The sequence below is a fragment of the Triticum urartu genome, chromosome 7 (assembly GCF_003073215.2).
Source record: "Triticum urartu cultivar G1812 chromosome 7, Tu2.1, whole genome shotgun sequence".
NCBI classification, from domain to species: domain Eukaryota; kingdom Viridiplantae; phylum Streptophyta; class Magnoliopsida; order Poales; family Poaceae; genus Triticum; species Triticum urartu.
The window spans coordinates 268,319,879-268,343,341 of record NC_053028.1 but is presented as its reverse complement, the minus strand read 5'-3'; the positions used below and the strand labels follow the sequence as shown (position 1 = coordinate 268,343,341).

The following is a 23,463-nucleotide window of genomic DNA, read 5'->3' as shown; positions in this document are numbered from 1 at the left end:
TTTTTAGTTAAGAACCTAGTCCAGAATTTCCTGGCAGACTCTTCGGGCTGTTGAACTATATGGCTTAAGTCATCAGCGTCTGGAGGTCGAACATATGTACCTTGGAAGTTGTCAAGGAAGGCTTCTTCCAAGTCCTCCCAGCTCCTGGTGGAATTTTCGGGCAGGCTATTCAGCCAGTGCCGAGCTGGCCCTTTGAGTTTTAGGGGAAGGTATTTAATGGCGTGAAGGTCATCGCCGCGGGCCATATGAATATGGAGAATGAAGTCTTCGATCCATACCGCAGGGTCTGTGGTTCCATCATATGATTCTATATTTATGGGCTTGAACCCTTCTGGGAACTCATGTTCCATGACTTCGTCAGTGAAGCAAAGAGGGTGTGCGGAGCCTCTATATGGGGCCGCATCACGACGTAGCTTTGATGGAGTCCGTCTACGGCTTTCGGCCCGCGCATGACTAGGTCTGTCATGTCCGAATAGATGGCCGTCGTCACGTGTCGAGGCACGTCCTCGCGATCCGTAGATCAATCTGGTATGTCCTGCTCTATTGTCCAGGTCCTGCCTACGGTCATATGTATGACCGCGAGTTGTAGTACCTCTGCCTTTGCGATGAGGCGGGGCGGGCTGGTGTTCGGCTTGAGTTGCCATTTTATCCCGACCACGTGGTGGTCGGTCAGCCACATTGCGTGATGATGGTATGGGCTCCAGCGCCTCGTTGTCGAACTGAGGTAGCAATTTGCGCTTTGGGTAGCTTTTGGCTGGGTGCTTAAGTTCGTATTCTTCGACTACTACGCCATCGGTCCATTTATCGTTGAGCAGATCTTGGTCAGCTTGAAGTTGCTGCTGCTTCTTTTTCAGGCTCCTTGCAGTGGCTATTAGCTGGCGCTTGAAGTGCTCCTGCTCAAGAGGTTCCTGAGGCACGATAAAATCCTCAGTGTCGAGGCTCGCCTCATCCTCGGAGAGCGGAATATAATTACTGTCCTCCGAGTCTTCGTGTGTGGCTTGTTTACCAGGGCTAACTTGCCCATCCTCCCGTTTATCATGTTCGGCAGTTGCATCAACGGGGTCTTCGTTGTCTTCGGTGCCTTCTGGAGTGTTATCTTCTCCTGTGCCGGTGTTGTTGTCTTTGCTGCAGCGTGCCTTGGAGCGGCTCCGCTGACGCCGGCGCTTTGATTGTATCTCGGGAGGTTTATCCTCAACTCGATCTTCTTTGTCATCGCCGCTATTCTCTTTTGGTGCATCCACCATGTATACATCATACGAGGAAGTGGCCATCTAGCGTCCGGTAAACGGCGGGTTCTGGGCCTCTTCTTCTCCGGCATCGTCGTCCATACCGTCGATGTCGTCAAAGCTGTAATCGAGCATGTCAGTTAAGTCTTCGACAGTGGCTATGAAGTGGGCGGTGGGTGGGAAGCGAAATTCTTCGTCATCAGCCTCCGGTTCAAACCGGATACAATTCAGCTATGAGCCCCCCGCTAAAGATAGTGCTCTTAACAATCTTAGCACGTCGCCCAAAGGCGAGTGTTGGAAGATATCCGCGGAGCTGAATTCGACGATCGATGACCGATCAAGCTCGACGTACGTGGACACGCAAGGTTCGGAACCTGTAGCCGAAGACAAGTCCGTGGTTCTGGTGACATAGATGTCACTTGAAGTTAAGTCTGTGTGCGGCTCCAACGCCGCTGACTCTGCGGCTTCCGCAACGGGGTTGAGCTTCCCGTCTTCGAATGGCGCGAGCTGCTCCGGATCTAGGGCCCGAGCAGCTACAAGTGCTATCTCCTGCATATGGACCGATGACAGATTGACGTCATGTTCATCGTGGTGGCAGGGAGCGGTTGTCGTGGTCTCGAATCCGTCGAAAATCAAGTCTCCACGGATATCCGCGACGTAGTTCAAGCTTCCAAATCTGACCTGGTGGCCAGGAGCGTAGCTTTCGTTCTGCTCCAGATGGCCAAGCGAGTTAGCCCGTAGTGCGAAGCCGCCGAACACGAAGATCTATCCGAGGAGGAAGACTTCCCCTTGGACAGCGTCGTTGTAGATGATTGAAGGAGCCATCAAACCTCTTGACGACGACACAGTGGAACTCTCAATGAAAGCACCAATGTCGGTGTCAAAACCGGCGGATCTCGGGTAGGGAGTCCCGAACTATGCGTCTAAGGTCGATGGTAACAGGAGACAGGGGACACAATGTTTACCCAGGTTCGGGCCCTCTCTATAGAGGTAATACCCTACTTCCTGCTTGATTGATCTTGATGAATACTAGTTGACCCGTTGCGCCAAATGGCGCAGAGACCCGCTAAAGACATGTTGTCGATGAAAATAGTTTCATTTTGCAAGGACATATGGCAGGGACCAGCTAAATTAATGCGGGCATTGAAAAGGAAATCCATGGGGTAACAAATTTAACCCGAGGGTCCTTAATAAAAAACAATAAAGGCTTGCTGTCAATAATAGGATGTATAATAACAGTACCTATTGCGCCAGATGGCACATGGTCCCATTGCAAACCAAGAGCTATTTAAAAATAATTAACAATTTGGCAATAATAAGGATCCTCTTAATAATGAAAATTGAAAGAAACATAGCCTCAAACTATGTAACAGAGTTTTTAAAATGCAGGCATCCTCTCTATACAATTCTGCTATGTCAGCTGGAACTTTGGAATCAAGGTCACGCTTTGTCCTTGCGCCATTGGTAAACTGTGCCCTCCCACTACTCTGAATCCATAGCGTTTTGTCCCTCACAACCCCTTTATAGGTCAGATGCACTATAATTCCTTCATTTTTTAAAGGAGCTTAACAACCAATGCCTTGCACAACATTTTTCATCTCTTCATTGAGGCATGTTTATAGTTCCCACTCCTCTGCTTGGTTATGTTAGAAGGATGAACTCTCTATAGCCATCTCTTCTCTTTTTGAAGGGAACTGGACAAACAATGACCAATGCCATGTTTATGAAATGTTGTACTGTAATAGAAGTGCATGTTAGGAAAGCAACTTGTATTCCCATGAGGCCATAGGCCGATATATATATACATGTACAGGTGTGGAACATATGCAGGAAACCTCTTATACAACAGGATAAATACAAAGGGGTACATGACTTATATTATAACTCTAACACCCCCCTCAAACTCATGGTGGATGAACAACACTGAGTTTGGAGAGATAAAAGCCATGTTGTGCTCTAGTCTGAGCCTTCGTCAGGAAATCCGCCAACTGTAACTCGGAAGGCACATACTGAAGAGCAATAACCTGATCCTGCACAGCAGCGCGCACATAGAAAGCATCAACACCAATATGCTTGGTGAGCTCATGCTTCACAGGATCGCGTGCAATGCTGATAGCACCTGTACTGTCAGATAAAAGTAGAGTCGGTGTAGTGACAGAAACACCAAAATCCTGAAGTAACCACCGTAACCAAGTCACCTCTGCCGTCAAAAGAGCCATTGCTCGCAACGCAGCCTCGGCACTCGAACGGGAAACTGCAAGCTGTTTCTTCGTCTTCCAGGCAATGAGAGAACCACCAAGAAAAACACAGTAAGCAGAAAGTGAACGGCGATCGGAAGGATCACTAGCCCACGTAGCATCCGAATAGGCCTAGAGCTGTAAAGAACTGGAGCGAGGAAAGAATAGACGGTGAGAGATCGTGCCTCGAAGATATCGAAGAACACGAAGGAAATGACTATAGTGAACCGAGGTGGGGGCAGAGACAAACTGACTCAGAATATGAACCGGATAAGAGATGTCCGGACGAGTGACAGCTAGATAGACAAGACTGCCAACAAGATGACGATAACGCGTCGGGTCAGGGAGAGGATCACCATCAGTAGCACGGAGGTGAACATTGAGCTCCATAGGAGTCTCAACAACGCGCTCATCAGTAAGAGCAGCACGAGCAAGAAGATCCTGGATATACTTTTCTTGGGATATAAAAAAGCCATCAGAGGTAGAAGAGACTTCAATCCCAAGAAAGTAGCGAAGAGGTCCAAGATCAGACATAAGAAACTGCTCACTAAGACGGGCCTTTACAAAGGCAATATACTCGGGGTCATCCCCCGTGATGATCATGTCATCAACATAAAGAAGAAGAAGAGTCCGACCACGAGGAGAAAGGTGAATAAACAATGCTGGATCATGAGCACTTGCTAAAAAACCAGCAGCAGTGATCACAGAGGCAAAGCGCTCAAACCAGGCGCGGGGGGCTTGCTTAAGGCCATAGAGAGAGCGACGAAGACGACATACCATGCCATCAGGAATAGAATACCCAGGTGGTGGATGCATGTACACCTCCTCACGCAGCTCACCATTAAGAAAGGCATTCTTAACATCAAGCTGAGATATAGACCAGTGGCGTGCAGAGGCAACGGCAAGAAGTGTACGAATAGTGGTCATATGAGCCACAGGAGCAAAAGTCTCGTCATAATCACGACCATGCTCCTGCTGAAAACCACGAGCCACAAGACGAGCTTTGTGACGCTCAAGAGAACCATCGGAGCGAGTCTTAACCTTATAGACCCACTTACAAGTGATCGGACGGACTCCGGGAGGAAGAGAAACAAGATCCCAGGTACCAGTGCGTTCAAGAGCAGCAATCTCCTCTGCCATCGCAAACTGCCATTCAGGATGAACAACAGCCTGACGGTAAGAAGTCGGCTCAAGAACAGTAGCACCAGCGGTGGGAAATCCAAAGCGATCAACAGGCGGACGAGGACGAGAACGCAAGCCATAAGTAGGCTGAGAGGAAGATGACGACCCATCCACAGAGGCATCGACTGGTCGTGGACGATGAGTGTAATGCTGAGGAAAAGATGGAATAATAGAAGGAGGAATCGGCAAGGTAGAATCAGGGGGCGGCGACGAAGAAGTCACCGGAGATGAAGGTGTAGAGTCCGGTGACAGGCTGGGAGAGGAGACCGGGGAGGAAGTCACCGGAGATGAAGGTGGAGAACCCGGTGACATGCGAGGCGAGGAGACCGGGGAGGATGGTGGCTGCAAATCAACGAGATGTGGAGAAGGAGAGGAAGTGGAACGGAGAGGTACAGTCTCGGCGGGGGTGATAGGTAAGCTAGGAAAAGTGAGGAAAGAGATATCCTGCACTGAAAAAGTCGAGGAAGATGGGCGTGGATAGAAGGGACGAGACTCTTCAAAAGTCACATCTCGAGAGATACGCATCCGACGACCAATAGGATCCCAACAACGATAGCCCTTATGCTCATCACTGTAGCCTAAGAAGACACACTCAACAGACTGAGCGGTCAGTTTGGTGCGTTCACGAGGAGCAAGAAGAACATAGCAAACACAACCAAATGAGCGAAGCATCGAATAATCGGGAGAACGATCAAAAAGTCGCTCGAAAGGAACACCACCCTGTAGAGCAACGAAAGGTTGTATATTGATAAGATAGGTGGATGTGGAGACGGCCTCAGCCCAAAAATGAGGCGGGAGAGAGGCAGCAATCATCAATGCACGAGCCGTCTCAAGAAGATGTCGATGCCTTCGCTCAGCCACACCATTCTGAGCATGAGCACCGGGACAAGAGAATTGAGAGAGAGTCCCGTGCTCAGCAAGAACACCACGCAACATCTTAGAGATATACTCGCCAGCGGAGTCAGCACGAAAAACACGAATGGGTGAAGAGAACTGAGTATGAACCATGGCAGCAAAACGCTTATAAATAGACAACACCTCAGAACGAGAAGTCATGAAATAAAGCCATGTGTAACAAGAGAAATCATCTATGAAAATAATATAGTATTTATGACCACCTTTCGAAGCGAAAGGGGCCGGACCCCATACATCAGAATGGACTAAATCGAAAGGACGCTTAGACACTGACTCACTATGTGAATATGGTAACTGAATCTGCTTGCCAAGATGACAACCCTGACACTCTAAAGAGACATCTCCTAAGACAGACCCCAGAAGGCCTCGACGAACTAAAGAAGACAACCGAGAACCACACAGATGACCAAGTCGATGATGCCACTGCTGGAAGGAACCAGTGACGGAGGTGACAGAAGCGGAAGAACTGGCGATGGTGGTGGCAGCAGAAGGAACATGAAGCCAGTCCAACTCCCAAAGACCCTGAGAATCACGGCGGCGAGGGCCAGCCCCAACCAGAGTGTGCGTGTGACGGTCCTGGACAGAACAAGAGTCAACGTCAAGGATGACGCGACAACCAGAATTCGTAAGTTGACCAGCAGAAAACAAATTCATGGTAAGTCGAGGAACATGAGCAACATCAGGAACAGAATAAGGAGTAGTAAGATTGCCTCTACTAGCAACAGAAAGTGGAGTACCATCAGCAGTGAAGACATGAATAGGAGAATCCAGTGATCGAAGAGAGGACAAAGTGGAAGAATGAGAAGACATATGAAAGGAAGCTCCAGAGTCCAGAACCCAGGGGGATGTACCTGACTGTGTAGAGGGTGATTGCTCAGTGCGGGAAGCATCAGTCACAGAACCGACAGTACCCGTCGAGGAAGAACCTGAAGCCGCGAGCAGACGCTTAAGTCTCAGAATATCCTGCTCAGTCAAAGCAATGGCTGAAGCTGTCGAGGTAGATGACGAAGTCCCTGAAGATGATGAGCGAGCCTTGCGCAGGTGCTTCTTCTTCGTGTAGCACTGAGACTCAAGATGACCATCATTGTTGCAATAGGCGCAATGTGGACGGGGGCGACCTGAGCCTCCAGAAGGAGTGGGCAAGAGCGGCGGAGCACTCGAGCGAGAAGGGGTCGGTGAAGCAAGTGGCGTAGGAGCACGAGTAGCGAGTACAGAGGGAACCTCCAGCAAACCAGCACCACGTAAGCGAGTCTCCTCAGCACGAATCTCAGAAAGCGCCTCCATGAGAGAAATACGGCCACGAGCAAACAACTGAGCACGTCGGGGCTCAAACTCCTTATGGAGCCGAGACAAGAACTCATAGACGCGATGAAACTCCAAATTGGCCTGGACAGCCTGGCAACAGGGGCAGGTACAACACCCAGCACTACGGAGAGAATCAAGCTGGCGCCAGATAGCAGAACTCTGTGCATAGAAGTCATCAACAGTAGAGTCACCCTGCTGAAGAGCATGCTCCTGACGGATCACAGAGAGGTATAAGGCATCACCAGAGGGCTGATAGCGCTCACGAAGACGGGTCCACATCTCAAAGACAGTAGAAAGACCCAGAAATTCAGAAGCAAACTGAGGCAGAACACTAGCAGTGAGAACAGCTGCAGCACGAGCATCATCATCCAGCCACTGGGTGTAAACAGACAGAGCACCATGATACGTCTGAAGAGCCTCCTCATAAGCCAAAACCCTCTCATCATAAGCACGATCAGCAGCCTCATCAGCAACCTTAGCCGCATCCTTGGCGGCCTGATTAGCATCAGTAGGAAGAACCGATGGAGTTGGCGGAGTAGGGGCCACCGGAGGAACCGGACGTGGCGGACAACAGACCTCGCCAGAAAGAACACCCCAAAGACGGATGCCACGCATGTGAATGCGCATGAAGCCAGTAAAATCGGTGTAGTTAGTACCATCAAAGATCACCGGACAGCGAGGAACAGCAACATAGCCTGATGCAGCAGACATTTTTTTTTTGAGAACCGACGAGAGCACCAGCGACAACAGAGTCGGGAACAGCAGAATCAGGTGGATCGGGCGACCTGATTGAGCGGGCCGGCGCGGGCGACCTGATCGGATCAAGCGTCCGCTGGAGAGGACGCTAGCGACGGAACCGAGCGGGAGATCGGGCGTCCGCTGGGGAGAGCGCTGGCTTCGAGCGGGAGATCAGCGCTGGCGACGGGAGATCGAGGCGGGCAGCTTCAGGGGCAGATTGGAAAACGGGATGGGGTTGGCGTCCTGGGCAACAGCAGCACCTGTTCAATCCTTAACAAGCAGCAGCAGGAGGAGGAGGATTGGATGAGAGTGCTCGGGCTGGAGGCGGAGACCAGCGGAAGCAGCCGGCCTGGGCGCTCGATGAGGAGATAGCAGCGCCGCTCGGAGATTGGATCGGGAGCACGAGTTGCGCGTGCGAAAGAGAAAAAAAACCTAAGGCTCTAATACCATGTTAGGAAAGCAACTTGTATTCCCATGAGGCCATAGGCCGATATATATATACATGTACAGGTGTGGAACATATGCAGAAAACCCCTTATACAACGGGATAAATACAAAGGGGTACATGACTTATATTATAACTCCAACAGTGCAAACATGAAACGAGAAACCAATTGAAGAAACAAGGACTTTTTGGTCTACTCGAATTTAAGGGCAGACTTGAAATGGAAGGTCAAACCAAGATTGACAAGTACCACATCACAAAAAAAAGTTTATAACAGATATAGAAGTGACAATAAATAAGTTTTTCAAGATTTACAATGAACTACATGATTTGGCTTCTTGCTCTAAAATAGAAATCTGCAGCACTAACTTGGTGACAATCCCACCAATTCAACGACAATGGACATATTTTCTACACTTCACTCCTTTGCGGCTTGTGGAGTCAAAGGGCTACGACCATCATTGCAGAAAAGGAAAAAATTAACAATAGTTCTTGCGTGAACGAGTCATCAGGTAATCATGTGAGTCTACTATATATAAACTATAGGCAAAATTCAGCAACAAAGGTAACATGCGTAGTGAGAAACTGGATAACAGAAGGAATACTTTCAACCAGTCTAGAGGAACACATACTACGCCCAGGAACTTTTCACTGATGTAACAATGCAACTATTCATAGCAACAAAATTTATACAGAAAAGGGGGATACTCCTACTCAAACAACAACAACAAAGCCTTTAGTTCCAAACACTCCTACTCAACCTCCCTAAAATTTAACCGGATTTCATCTGATAACCTAGAGGCCAGCTGGAGATTGAGCAATATTGGAATATACATATATATTTCAAACAAATTAATGAACTGGGATGAACAGATCTTAGAAGGATAGCCTCACTTGGGGCTTTGGAACTTGAGTATCTCCATGGCTAATCAAGGCTTAGAGAGGCAGCAGTTAAAGCATCAGTCGAGTTAAGGTATGCCGTTATCAATCCTTCTTTTAGTAATCTGAACACGACGTTAGTAATGCCAAGGCAAATACCTTGATACCCTGTTCATGGTCATCTCGTTACTGAAAAATAAATGTAAAACTGGCCTGCAAGATAAAAGCATTTCCCAGTACCTGAATGTACAACCTGGGATCGTCAGTGCTCTTAACATTCAGTTACTGGGAATACCGCTGGATGAAATTATAGTGCAAACTCCAGGTCTTATAAATTTTAATACATTCAACAACTAAGACTTTGAGCCATGAGATTATATGTCAATAGTTACATTTAAGCTTGCGAGAGCATAAATCAATCATAAAAAGGTAGAAAGAATAAGCTCCAGAACACAATAAGGGCTTAAACTACTTATTTGAAAACAGTGAAACAAATCATTAAATCTAACTAATTTTAAATGATCCAGTTTTAAGAATTAATATGGTACAGCTAAGAGAAGGCTACAAAATCATCAATCAAGAAGACTCTATATAAGATTGATAATTAGAGACAACTGTCACTGCTCGGTTACATACCGTGGTCGACATGAGCAATGACAGACATGTTATGGATAATTTTTTATCCACAATTCCACGGAGCTCCTCCGTTCTAAACCTCACCGTTTTGACTGCTTTTGAATGTCACACCAGGAATACCCTTCCTGCTCTAATAATAGCAAGCTATCAGAATCAAGCAATAATATAGTGTGAATAACTGAACATGGGAATCCGACAGTAATATATACTAACGATCCTTTAAAGTAATTATGACCACATTTGTCTACTCAAAGCTCAAAAGTGCACTTAACAATCATGTACAACAATTAGTTTTATACACTGCCACCAAAATATTTTAACCAACACTTCGACCAACAGCCCCGGTGAAGTGAAATATATAATTAATATGGTCAATCGAGCATATTATATTAATGTATTAGAACTAATAAAAGTGCACTGAGAAGGCAGCCATAAAGCAAGAACAACCACTGCTAAGGGCACTGACGATCACAGTAATGAGAAAAAGTAACACATGGCAATAACAAAGAAACGTAATCCATTATGAAGAGAGGATGCAGGTGGAAAGAAACGTAATCCAAAAAATAAGACTAATATAGACAAGCCTCCAAAACTAATACTACTATTGACACACCTCTGACACTAAGACTATATATAGACAAGCCTCCAAAAGTAAGGCTAATGGAACACGAAGTAGTACCTCCTGCAATTTCTTCAATCTAATTCCTTTTGATTCTATGGGAAAAGGTTGCAACAAGAGGAATAGCCTGCAAAAATAGATAGATCAAATGTTGTACAGGTCAAAAAAAAGTTACTGCTAGCCATAGTGCATACATTCTATCTCTTATTGTACTTTTTGCAACATACTACAACTCAGAGCAGATACATGACATATCATGGTAATGCCACAATGGTTATTATCGACTGGAATCAGTTGTCCAGATTTTTACTGGTAAATCAATTCAGTTTACATGCAACTAACAAAATTTTATAGGGAAATGTTGTACTGATATCATGGTGGCGCAAGCATAGAAGTTGTTACAGAGTGGAAAGAACAGTCTAGATTTTCAGTACTGAATATGTCCGTCTAGCATCGCAAAAAGCTACAGTTAAGCCTCTCGCATGCTAATTATCTATGTTGAAGCCGGTAGAAAACCTACACTTACAATGGCACATAGAAAAACAATGGAATGTAGCTTTTTGCAATGCGAGAGGCTTAACTGTAGAAAACCTACACTTACAATGGCACGTAGAAAAACTACTGCAGTTGAAGGAATCACCGCCACCACAAAGGCGAGAAAATAGAAGCTTCAGCTAGCACCGAGTCATAATATACTAGTTAAAGGCACGTGCTTTGCACGTGTGCGTTCTTAATTAAAAACATCATACATGAAGAAAATTTTAAATACAGACGATGCACTTTGACAAACCTCTTGCCAACTTACAATGTCCGTGGACAAATTTGATTTTCTTATATTTTCAAAACATGCATAGAGTAATTTTGGTTAACACTTACTCCATCTGTAAATTAATATAAGAGTGTTTAGATCACTAAAGTAGTGATCTAAATGCTCTTAAATTAGTTTACGGAGGGAGTACTTGACAAACTTACAATTTCCTGCAAAAAAAAGAGAGAGACAAACTTGAAGTAAATATTCTCAAAACAGTAAGTTACATCATGGGATTAAAGTTTGTTCAAGAAATAATCATCTCCGCGCATTCTACATCACTTGGATGTACATGGAATGTAATGCATTCTACCTTGCATAATATTTATTGTCAACAAAAAAGTGGATATGTGTCGGTCCATATATACTTTTTTAGTAGTCTATATCAGTCCATATACAGTCCTAAAATTCATGGGGAAAACGTGAGAATAGCCTGTTCCACTTGACCTTCTGTTTTTTCCCAAATTTTTATTTGTTTCTATATTTTTTATTTTTAACAAATTTGTTTTTTATTTGAGGGGAGATCGTTGGACCTTCTGCAGGCTAAAATATGGATTTGGGCTGACATTCGGCCAGACGGGCCTTGAAGCCTGCCACTGGGCTAGCTGTATGGAGCCCCACTCAAAAACGCGAACCAGGTCCTCCTGCCTCTGGCTGTCGAGCGGAGTTCTATAAAATGAAAGACTGTCGTTGTCTCAAAAAAAAAAGACTGTCGAGCGGTGCGCCGCCGCGCTGCCGCACCTTCTCCCGTCCCCGCCGACCCTAGGACTCCCACGCGGCTGGCGCAGCGCACGACCCGACCATTGGATATCGTGCTGGACTCGCCCAGTCGTCATCAGCAGGCACAGCGGCTCCTGAATTCAGCAGCCACGGCCGCACACAACACATGCCGGTAGGCGGCACACTTCATGCCTCCGAGCGATGGCGCAGGTGAGTAGCACCGACCGTAGCATCACTACATCAACATTCGGCATTTAGCAGGCATCAGCATGGTTTGTTCTCCAATTTCGGATTTTATGGGATGTCTCTGAGGGGATTCAATTTCTGATTTTTTTTTCCAATTAAAGAACGAAGAATAAGATTGATGGTGTGATCCTTTTTTTGATAGAGAAGTGTGAAAATTGCTGATTTGTAGGTTCCAAAAATAAAGAATAAGCGTGGTGATTGAAACATTTGTGCCCCCATTTGTTGCTTACAAAAAAAATCATATAGTTAAATTGTAATTGTTTCTATGTCCTTTCAATGTAACTAAATATATTGGATGTTGCCAATACTAAGAACAATTTTTAGGTTCGTTGTCATTATTGTGAATTTTCATATCTTGTATTTGTAGCTTCTGCAGGTGTAATTTCAAGGTATCACCATGGCGAGATCCTCTTTGCTGATAACCAGGAACGTGAGAATTGTTTCGATGCTGAAAACTCTGAAGTGAGCACTGTGAAGTATGATATGCACTTGACGCTGGATCATTGCACTACCCCATTGAGTTCGAATATGATTCTGCTAACTCTGATGTAGCGCCAGCATGTAGAAGCTACAACATCTACGCTGATGTTCGTAACCTTCGTTCCTGGTTTATCACCTATGTAAGTTCCTGAAAATTGGTAGGCAACGCGCTGGTTCTGTTCATGTTCTTGCTGCCCAGGCACATCAGATTAGAATTAGTAATCTATCTATGGATGGGGCGTGTCCCTCCATTGTTGAGTTGGTTTGTAATGACTCTGTAATTGATTTCGTATGACTAAAGCAAAATGGTCTGTGCTCCCTTCTGTTGACCGGATGATTATGTTGTATGTTAAAACTGAAAAATGTCAGTATATTGCATATACATGTGAAGCCCAATGGCTCGGTATGATAAAGAATGATATTTGCTCACTTATGTTGCTGGATTTTTGCTATATGCAATAACTGAAAAAGGAATGGTACATCTATAAGACTTGAGTATTGTATATGCTAGAATAATACCACTGCAAATATATCTTTTGGTACATAATAACTCTCACAGGGACAAGCTAATGACTGAAACCCTATATAACATTATATTTCCTGGGTAGTACTATTTACAGGAATACAACCATATTAGAAACATCACACGGCAATACACAGCATGTACATGAATTATACCAAAACATCCCTGTAGACAATATTTTTTGTGCTTTTCCCTGATGGGTCAATATCCTTATTTGGTTTTGCAAGTACTCTAGTTGTTTGTCTTGATATCCCTCTAGACAGAGCGATATAGAGTTGGCCATGAGAGAACACCGGCTCAGGAAGATAGATGCCAACATTTGGGATGGTTTGACCCTGGGCTTTGTTGATTGTCATGGCAAAACTAAGCCGAATTGGAAATTGCTTTCTTTTAAACTTGAAGGGGAGAACATCATCCTCTGAAGGATAGAGAGGAATTCGTGGAAGGAACACTCGCTTCCCAGCATATTGTCCGCCAATAATTTCTGCATCAATAGCGTTCTCTTGAAATGCCTTAATGATAAGCCTTGTACCATTGCATAAACCATTAGAAGGATCAAGGTTGCGAATCAAAATAACAGGGCAGTTGATCTTCAATCTGAGAATATGTGGAGGAAGGCCATTAGGTGTGAGTGAATTTAGGAACTCAGGTTGATAGTGATTATGTGGATCATCAACCACTGAGTCAAAACTGTAATAGACCTTTTCTTCTCCAGGAAATCGGTCAATAAGCATATCATTTAACTCATCCACATATTCATTCTTTGTGGAAAGAATTGCACGTGCACTAATATAGGACGGTGAGTTTCCATTTTTGTCCATTAGAGGAAAGATGTCATCAATTAACTTACTAACAGAGGCCTTCAAATCCGTGTAACCTATAACAATTTCTTCAGGCAGGCGCACATATTCTTGACCAATCGATTCCTCTGTACCGTTACCAATTCTAAGGAGAAAATCAGAGAACCATGGATCAAACAAAGCCCTCATATTGCGCCAAAGTTTGATATGTTTTATGTCTTGCCAAAGATAAGACTTCTTTAGTGTAGCATCTGTAATTTGTGCTCTAGTGCCATGCCTCACCACTGGAAGAACCTGTCTAAAATCACCTCCAAACACTACTACTTTTCCTCCAAAGGGTGATCCACAACCGGTGATATCTCGCAGGGATCTATCAAGTGCCTCCACAGCTTGACGCTTTGTCATAGCAACTTCGTCCCAAATTATTAAAGACGACCTCTTGAGTAATTCTGCAGTTCCACTCTGTTTACTGAAGTTGCACATGCTGTCATCCTGAATATTAATGGGAATTTTGAACCTGGAATGTGCTGTTCTACCGCCAGGCATGATAGACGCAGCAATGCCTGACGTTGCTGTTGCGATAGCTATTCGCCCCATCAACCGCACTTTAGCGAGCAAAGCCTTATAAAGGTACGTTTTTCCTGTACCTCCCGGACCATCTATGAAAAAAACCATACTCTTCTGGTGCAAGACATGAGTCATTATCTCATCAAAAGCAAGTCGCTGCTCATTGTTTAGCTTGTTATACAAATGCAAGTGTTCCTGCTCAACCTCAATAAACATCTCATCATATAATTCTCTCCAATCTAAGCTCTCCAAATCATTATCATCCAATAAGCAGGGCAAGTCGAAGTTCTTTATGTCCTTTCCCATTGAATATAACAAACTTCTAAGATCTTTAAGCACCATCTGATCAATTACTTCAGCATTTACATTTTCTCTTCGAAAATCATCACCCATGGCTTCAAAATGCTTGTCCCACAGTTCACGGACATTTGTTACCTCGCAGAAAACTAAAATTGTTGCAAAAAGTCTTCTAAGTGCAGATGGCATTTGAAATGCCGCAGCCTCGCTGAGACAATCAGAAATACTACGATCATCCTCAATGAGACCCCTTCTCTGTGCAGCCTCTCTAAATGTCGAGAAAATAACACCATCAACAGTTCGTAGATCCTCAAATGATTTGGCTCCCCTCACGTGATTTAGTAGTATCCTCAAATAATAACGCTCTCCTTCAGCAGGGTGCGCAAACACAAGTCTACCAATCTGAATTCGTTTCTGCTTGCGACATCTCCAATTCTTGCAACTGCTATCCCACGCAGAATATTCTGGAAACTCCTTGTACAAGAAATTCCTTGCAAAAATATCAACAAAATTCATTCTAAAATATTCACTAAGCATTGTTTTTGAAGATGATTCTCTGCGTAACACGCTATCCAAATTATCAGAATCTTCATAATGCACAAGATGCATATTTGGCAAATGGACCTGTAACTGCAAAACTGGAGGTGACATCTCACTTAGATTGAAAGAATAAATCCTCCATATAGCCTCTGGAGGTGATATAAACCTTGCATCCCTATATTCGCGAATCTCATCAATAACAACATTATCTCCTCTGGACTCAATGACAAAGGATGCGCGATCATGACCTTTGTAGATGTATTTAAATAAATATTTAACGGCCTTAATGCTAGAGCAAACTTCTACATTTATATGGCAATTATATCGCATAAGTAGATATGGACTATAAGGAACAACCCATCTATTATCCAAGACCGCACCCCTAATGCGAACTCGACAACCATCATCCCTCCGTCTATAAATTGGATATGAGTCCTTTCCTTGTAGTGTTGTCTCTGAGAATGTCCGTGGATAATGGTATCTACAACTTCCATTTTCCATGCAAGTATTCTTACTGTTGAGAACTCCGCATGGTCCATGCATCATGTGCTTAATAACTAAAGCATGCAGTACAGGGTATTTGTCTTTATCTGGGATCTTTGCTGATATTATCTCATCATATTGATCTGGATTAGTAATCTTGCAAGTTGACTTCAGAATAATTAAGAAGTGTGCATGCGGTAGGCCTCTCTTCTGAAATTCTATTACATGAACATGTGCAACAACTTCACCAAATAATTTCCTCTTGAATAAAAGATCTTTAAGATCCTCCAACTTTGCCTTGAAGACCCGTGCTACCAAATCTGGACGATCTTGTGGCGATTGACCTGGTTCCAGCTCTCTAGTTATCTCTTCCCATTGCGGGTTGCAAGTCACTGTAATGAATAAGTCTGGCTTTCCAAACCGTTGGACCAATGCCATTGCATCTAGATACCTTCAGCGCATGTCTCTTGGTCCTCCAATAAATTTCAGGGGGAGCACAATACGCTTTCCAGTCATGCATGCACGTGTCTCACCGGCTACAACACTATCAACCAATCCTTGATATAAATCTGCACGTATGAGAACCTGAGTTGACGGTTGTAAATAGAAAGCCAACCTTATTGATTCAATCTTGATGTACATATCAACAATATACTGTTGAGTTAATCTCTTTCCAAATAGTAAGACGTTGAACTCGCCATCTCGGATTTGTAACTTATAACAATAATATTCCCTTGGTGATACACAAGAACCAGAGCTCTTTTCCACTCCTGCATTCAAGGCAAGTTATGGTTAGATAAATGAATCTGAAACAAAGTAATCAAGCAAAAAAAAACTTGAAAAAAAAACTTGCCTTCTTCGCTGAGAGCATTTGCTTGATCATTTCTCTTCCTCTTACCATGGGGAGCAACTTTTGGTAAATTCAGGTTCCATCCAACTTCCCCATTCGGGAAAAAAAGTGCATATGACAATGGATCATAGCAACCATGGTATGCTTTTATGTATTGTGGTTTGTCCGATTTACCGTAAACCATGATACTCCTGTCAAAATAACTTCGAGGATTATTTCCCTCGACCCAAATTGCTGCTACTTGTGATGTTGTCGGAGCATTATATACTCTTTGATCTAAGGCAATATTTGTGTTAAGCTCAATATTATATTCATCAAGGTTTGGAATAGAACCAAGGTTTCTAAATATTTGTGCATAAGGATTACTTGAAAGTATATTCACCAACTTCCGGATCAGAGTTTGGTCAAGGTTTGGCGAGTGAAGAAATCTTTGTTGCAAATCTGCATCCGTGTCATAGAAGTATAACTGTAAATGCTTGGGGCCATCTTCTTTTGGAACCAACTGGTCAATACGGTGATAAATTTGGCCCTGTGCGCGAAAGGTGTATACTCCAGACCTCCTATTGCAGAATCTTTGGTCCAAGATCACACCAAGAGAGGTAAAAGAGAAATGAGAATTGAAGTACCGTATATGATCTTGGAAGTATTTTGCATTTGGATCCTGGCTCGTGTACAACTGACGCAATTCATCAGGAACCACTGGGGTTACTATCTTTACTTTTCCATTCATGCAACAAAATGTTGGCGTCTCATATTGGAACCTTTTCGCATTGCAATGTCTACAGTTGGGCACTCGCTCTAGAAAATGATAGCCACGGGGCAATTTATGATATATATGATCATATGGATCTGCTTGTATGCATTTTGTGACATGCTTTGGCTCTTGATATGATTCAAAGTCAAGACCTGTGTTTTTCAAAAGTAATTTAGTAAGTATTACAAAAATTGAGAATCATTGATGAAAATATCAGTCAATACTTACATGGTCTATTATACATTAGACTCTCATCATCCACATCATCGTACTCAATGGAGTCTTCAGTATTTGCCAGATATTCTGTTAAAAAATTATCTCTAGTTGTCAATAGATGAAATACTTGCTATGTGCAACATATAATTAAATCATTGTTATTTATGACTAACATTACCATGAATGGCAGGAAAAGAATCCTGGGGCACATAAATGAGGTCTTCATGCAAGTTGTTGGTCTCTCTGCCACGATCCCGTGCAGTACTACAACTTTCTTTTTCTGGCCTCTGTCTTTTATTATGGCCACAAATCTCTTGTACGTGTGTTTCTTCTTGATCATGTGACAGTTCTGAGTGCATGTTGACGCAACGATGTCGCTTACGCTGACGTACATTTTTCAATTCATATTTTGCAGCTTGATCTTCCGAGGATATTGATGATAAATATATGCCAGATGGACTGATGGTGAATCGAGTTCCAGCTTTTGGACGACTTGTGCCAGAACCACCAACATCCGCCACTGTTTTAAGGAAAAAGGGTCAACGACAGTGTGATGAAATATACAAAAAAATAAATTTTGATATTTGATATTTGTTAATTCATTACGTATCACAACCTTGTTTTCCTTTTGATGAAGACCCCAGTTGAGTAAATACCGAATCATGCTTCTCATAGTTTGAACTGGCCACGACTTCCTTTCCTGTAATGTAGGTTCAACCTTATCCCGTCAAAAATTATACATCATATATTAAAAAGGTAAATGAACATTCAATGGTCATTGATAATATTAGAAATGAATATTTTGTCGATTAGAACAGTACCTGTCATGCATATGTTCTTATTAGCTCTTGTATTTTTCTGCTGGGGTGCTGGTTGTGTATTACTACAACTTGCGCTGCACTCACGCCTCATTCTTTTGTACTCACGATTCCTTTGCAAATAGGCTTCCCTCTGATATGGAGTCATTTGCAAGTATCTATCCCGGTCACGGTAACGCTTACGCTGGGAAGAATTCATTTGCGTAGCATTTCTGGTTTCAACTAAAGGATCATTCTGCTCTCCAACGACAGCTAATATTTCCCCACAAAACAAAACAAACAAAAAACAAATAGTATGTCAAGGCAAAGGATTGATAAGGATAATAATTAGATATCAAGATAATAAAAAAAACTTACAGTAGTTCCTTTTTGGTGAAGTTGTTGGGTGAACATTTGTAATATCTCTGAATGGAACCCGGCCTTCCATCTTGTCGATTTTACTTGATTTTGTAAGCCAAGTGTTTTCAACCACAACCTACAGTATAAGCATTAGACCATTTTTTAGGTTACCAAACCCAAGAAAAATAATTAAAGCATATACAAATTTACAAATAGCCATGAGACATGAACAGAATGAACATATGTTGCATTGCCTTTCATAGTGTACTGTTTGGACAAAAACACAAACACCTTGCGTGCAAGAAAAGTAGAAAAATCAGCAAGCTACAATCGGACCAGTGGATTTGTATTTCATATCATTGTAAGCAAGAAGAATCACTTGCAGAACATTCTCACGCAGCAAAATTCCCAAAGGAGCAGAAGAATCAGCAACCTCACCTGTGATCAGCGGCACCTGTGGTCAGCTGGCCGTAGATGGATGTCCAACTACTCTGAGCCTGGAATCACCGGGCACAAACAAATTTCGAAGCAAGCCACAGACTGCAAGGAGACGGGGCTGGAGATGCAATCTGGACGTGGAGGTGATTCGGAGGTGCTGCCGTGCTGGGTGTGTGGACGGGGGGATGGACCAATGGAGCTGGTGGTGTGTGACCCGCGGGCTAGAGAAATTGGAATACTGGATACGGAGCATCCAGATTACAGGGGAAAGATCAGCGTGAGGAGGTTGGCGGGGAATTGATTTGCCAGAGCCTGGAAGCTACCGTGGGTCGTGGAGTTCTCTAGAAGCGCGGCTCATTTTCAGGTTTGGCGGGATTGCATGGGTGACGAATCCGGGTGATACAGGCCGTTCGATTTAATAAGTTGACGGCCACAGATGATTCCATCTTGGATGTGGCGGGTAAAACAAGAGAGAAGAGGGCAGATTCAAATATTCAGAAAATCGTGTACTATAGTAGTATAATATTATAGTAGATAGCTCCAAGAAGAAATAGATTACATGTACTTTGAGCTGCCACTAAGTTGTGAGTTGCTGTCTAGCGGCCACAACTTCCCTTTGAGCCGCCATAGCCACTGTTTCCACATGTGTAGGTTGCTGCTGCCAACAACTCTTATTTATCTGCACCCTCCTTTTTACAAAAGAATATAAGGTTTAGTGGTTTAAACATTTACTTCCTCAAATAGTCCAATACTAATTGCTTCAAACGACAAGTGCTATCTTTCAATCCCCCCTTCCTAGTCAAGAGGTAGATCATCACATTGGAACTGCTTTAGGGCTCATAGCCTAATGCTAGAGACAAGCAAAATTTGTTCTTGGTAAATTATCAGCAAACAACTATGACATGCCGCCTGAGCACTTCTACTGAGGGGCTCCAAACCCCAGGCCCCCAACTTCATTTTTGAATTTGAGTTCAGTAGCATGTCGTCATCCTCATGAGCACTCCCGTCCAGGTACATAAAGAAGAAAAATAGTGACACTTACATTAGGAAATACCTACAGGATCCATGTGTAGAGGTAGTGAGGCAATTGAAATTGGCCCAAAAGACATAACTTCAGTGCTGGAAGAGTCGCACTGTCGACCACTGAGTCTTGGCTGCTTGATCCATCCCATTGTGGTCGTCGGTGCTGATAGAAAGTTAGATAAAAATTGTGAACAAAAATAAGTAAAATACCCTCTTCTGGACAAAGTAAAATAAGAACCTCTGCTACTCTAATGTACATCCATGCAACCAAAACTCTGAGAAATACTCATAGCAACACTGATCAACAGTTCTCGAAAGACATTCCAGATTTTTGAACTACAGGCCATTAAGTATTAACGATATCCAGAAGTTGTAAGCCCATGGTACACCTACTATCTGACGACTAACTATATCCGAGCATTTATTCATAGATCATGCATACTCATATTATTTTTATGTACAGAATCATGCTATATCTTTGTTAAATCAATTCCAATGCATGCACATGCACAAGTCTGAACTAAACAACATATATGATGCATGAATTAAATGTAAACCAGCCAAGCCCCATGTGAAATAAAATACTGAATTTGTAAATTGATGAGAGAATTAACTGACCAATAGTTCTGTACTTCAGCAAGATATAGATGACAACATTCTAAGAAAAGAAATCACACTGTCCTACAGAGAACAATCAAACCATTCCCGGTTCAGTTTAGTATAGAAGTACTACACTACTAAAGGAGAGCTAGTTCTCACATAGGAACAAAATAAGATCAATCACGCAGGGTCCAACATTCATATAGATAAAGAAATATCTATGCAACATCACGACACTTGCAAGGTAACTGTAAAGCATGCACATGGCACATCATATAACTATCCGAAACTTAAACGACTTCTATTTCTGATTTAAAACTGAATCTAGTTGTAAATATGTTACAACATTCAATGAAGATTGCCGATTCTATACCTCAGATGTACCAGAAGCTGTGTCCATTTTACTCTGCTCATGTTTCTATAAAAAAATCATATGGCTCTGAAAAGAAAAATAGCAACGTTAAATGAATATTTTGGAAGTTTATCATACGAATCATGTCAATAAGGACATTTAAAAGATTCTAAGCTTGCAATAATCTTTCAGCCCAAAATCACCGTCTGGATGCAAATAAGCATGAACATAGAAAGCGGCAGTCAGTTAGGCACATGAAACAGCGAGCTTCACAAGAAGTTTACGGCATGCTGGTAAGCACAAACGCCGAGGAAATGGTAGTCAGTTAGGCACCTGAATAAAATCAAGCTTCACAAGAAGTTTCTACTGTGCAAAATGTCTCTGAGCATCACATAATCATGTTTAAAAGCATCTTATGATCCTGCAATCAACAATGTGAGCTTATTCAGCAGATTGCATAAAAACCTTTCTCGGTGATTAATAGGCTGGACAGAGCAATTGCCAAAGGTAGCACTTATGCATAAAAGGAAATAAATGGAGGAAAATGGCATGAATTTCTTTAGCCTGAGCGAACACTACAAACAAATTCCAATAACACAGAGCAGTAAATGGTCCACATGGGAGCTTCATTAGGCTAGCTAACAAATATTTGTTGCGTCCCTACTATGTGGTCGTACATGAAGAATCAAGAACACACATGCAAAAGGCTAGTTCTAACTAAATTTAACTTTCTAACTGAATTTAACTTTCAGTTGGCATTTATCTCTCATGGTACTTTCCATTTTTTTATAGAGAAACAAGATAGAGGAGAGCCAAGTAGAGAGGAGGCCGTGGTGACCAAGGAAACCTAAAATTCTGGACTGAACAAAAAGACATAAGTTAGGGAGAAATTTAGGTCGGTAGACTGCTGAGCTCCTGCATATGCATGATTTTACAAATGTGATACCTCGGTGCTCCCTTCAGTTTTGAACGACTCAAAGCATCTAATTGTTCTGTTCTAAAATATTTTAATGTCTGCACTTTGGTACAGCAGCAACTGTCATGAACTGAATTATGGCTGAAGAATAAGAAAGTAGAACCTACAAAGGTCTACCATGCATACACAACAAATCTGAACAAAAATAACGAACACTAATGATTCCAAGCAGCGCATAGCAAAACCATACTTTTGAAATATAACACGGGTCATTTTTTATGTATTGTATATTAGTGCATTACTTATACAGCAGATATCAAATTAAGCAGAAGTGGGTAGAAATCAGCAGAAGTGGACAAGAAAAGTCAGCAGCCCATCACCTTGCAATATATATAGAACATACTTTCACCGACCATCATACCGCTAAACAACAAGACGCATTGGCCATCCACTTGAATTATTATTCTGCAACAAAAGAAAATAAAACACACATAGAGTACCAATTAGAAGGGCTCCTGCACACCCGTCAATGGTCTATATGGCAACAAAAACAAACCATTTGGTCATTCATCAAGCTCATGGTGTGCATTACGTTGGGCTTGCTTACATGGTACGTAGGCATTTAGGCTACAGAAATCTTTAGAGATCAGGAGTGCATGCAACAGAGGGGAAGCTCACCTTGGGTCATGCAACGGAGGGGAAGCTCACCTTGGGTCTCCCCAAAATTTTCCCATGGTTGGCAGAGGAGGTGAGGCTGGAGGCAGAGGTAGCGCCGCCGCTCACGGCATAGCAGAGGCGAGCCGGACCGCCTCCCTAGCTGGCTGGTAGCGCTGCCTCCATGGGGACCGGCTTGCTCCTTCACCCTGTCGCCGACCTCCTCCCTCTTCCCTGTAGCTTCACCACATCGCGACGGGCCGACTGTTGCCTGCCCTCGTCCCCCGCCTCCCCTGCCCATTCACCCCACCATCGACCTCGTCTAACCCGCGCCCGATCTGGAACCAGGCATCGATGACGGGCGCAGATAACAAAAAGAAGGAAGGTGAGGTGGAGGGGCTAGCATGGTGGAGGAGTATTATCAGGCGGCGGCGAGGCTCCGGGGCGGAGGCCGTGGTGACGCGAGGAGGAGGGATAGAGGCGGGAGAGGTTGTGGGGATCGAGGGGAAAGGGGGATAGGGTTTGGGCGGTGGCTGGTGCGGGAGTGGGACGAGGCGAGGGTGGATTGGCTGGGGAACGCAGGGTGCGGATTGGGGAAAACCTCCTGCACGCGGGCGCGGCCAACCCAGCCAATACAGACACGAGACGAGCCCACCAGTCATTAGGCAGAAAAATGAACCGTGAGGTGAAAATAATTTAACCGCAAGTGAAGATCCAACAGCTTATGCGCGTCAAAAAGGCAGATCGGACGGCTGACGAACCCCAATCGGGGGAGCCTTCTGGAGATGAGTTGGCTAGCTTCTGTTTTGTTTTAAACGAGTGTTACAAGAGTTGATCTACCACGAGATCGTAATGGC

General features: G+C 43.6%; 2 protein-coding genes across 21 annotated transcripts; both read right to left on the bottom strand.

Annotated features, from left to right (window-relative positions):
* Positions 1-5,388: 5,388 nt before the first annotated feature.
* On the bottom strand, positions 5,389-7,576 carry LOC125518750. The gene is made up of 2 exons (XM_048683605.1): positions 6,412-7,576; positions 5,389-6,136 (listed from the first exon to the last, which is right to left on the bottom strand). The coding sequence occupies exons 1-2, from the start codon at positions 7,574-7,576 to the stop codon at positions 6,090-6,092; spliced, it is 1,212 nt and encodes a 403-aa protein (XP_048539562.1). The 3' UTR covers positions 5,389-6,089.
* Positions 7,577-8,330: 754 nt separating this feature from the next.
* Positions 8,331-23,182, bottom strand: LOC125525078. 20 transcript variants are annotated; one of them, XM_048690104.1, is made up of 14 exons: positions 22,631-23,181; positions 22,333-22,417; positions 21,370-21,457; positions 21,058-21,123; positions 20,120-20,247; positions 18,642-18,759; positions 18,288-18,536; positions 18,083-18,166; positions 17,645-17,986; positions 17,479-17,553; positions 17,123-17,402; positions 10,243-10,309; positions 9,564-9,693; positions 8,331-9,167 (listed from the first exon to the last, which is right to left on the bottom strand). In XM_048690104.1, the coding sequence occupies exons 5-13, from the start codon at positions 20,231-20,233 to the stop codon at positions 9,637-9,639; spliced, it is 1,386 nt and encodes a 461-aa protein (XP_048546061.1). In that variant the 5' UTR covers positions 20,234-20,247; positions 21,058-21,123; positions 21,370-21,457; positions 22,333-22,417; positions 22,631-23,181; the 3' UTR covers positions 8,331-9,167; positions 9,564-9,636. The 20 variants fall into 20 exon arrangements, with proteins under 20 accessions (XP_048546061.1, XP_048546062.1, XP_048546063.1 ...); XM_048690105.1 differs by having other exon boundaries at positions 8,331-9,095; XM_048690106.1 differs by having other exon boundaries at positions 9,564-9,688.
* Positions 23,183-23,463: the final 281 nt, after the last annotated feature.

What these genes read in the sequence shown, in the direction of transcription:
- LOC125518750 (XM_048683605.1), bottom strand. Translation starts at nt 7,576, where the DNA reads ATGTCTGCTGCATCAGGCTATGTTGCTGTTCCTCGCTGTCCGGTGATC. An exon ending in ATCACCCTCTACACAGTCAG is followed by an intron (nt 6,137 to 6,411) that starts GTACATCCCCCT and finishes TGTTCTGTCCAG; the next exon opens with GACCGTCACACGCACACTCT.
- LOC125525078 (XM_048690088.1), bottom strand. Translation starts at nt 20,233, where the DNA reads ATGGGATGGATCAAGCAGCCAAGACTCAGTGGTCGACAGTGCGACTCT. An exon ending in TTCATCAAAAGGAAAACAAG is followed by an intron (nt 17,987 to 18,082) that starts GTTGTGATACGT and finishes TCCTTAAAACAG; the next exon opens with TGGCGGATGTTGGTGGTTCT. An exon ending in AAATGCTCTCAGCGAAGAAG is followed by an intron (nt 16,417 to 16,499) that starts GCAAGTTTTTTT and finishes CCTTGAATGCAG; the next exon opens with GAGTGGAAAAGAGCTCTGGT.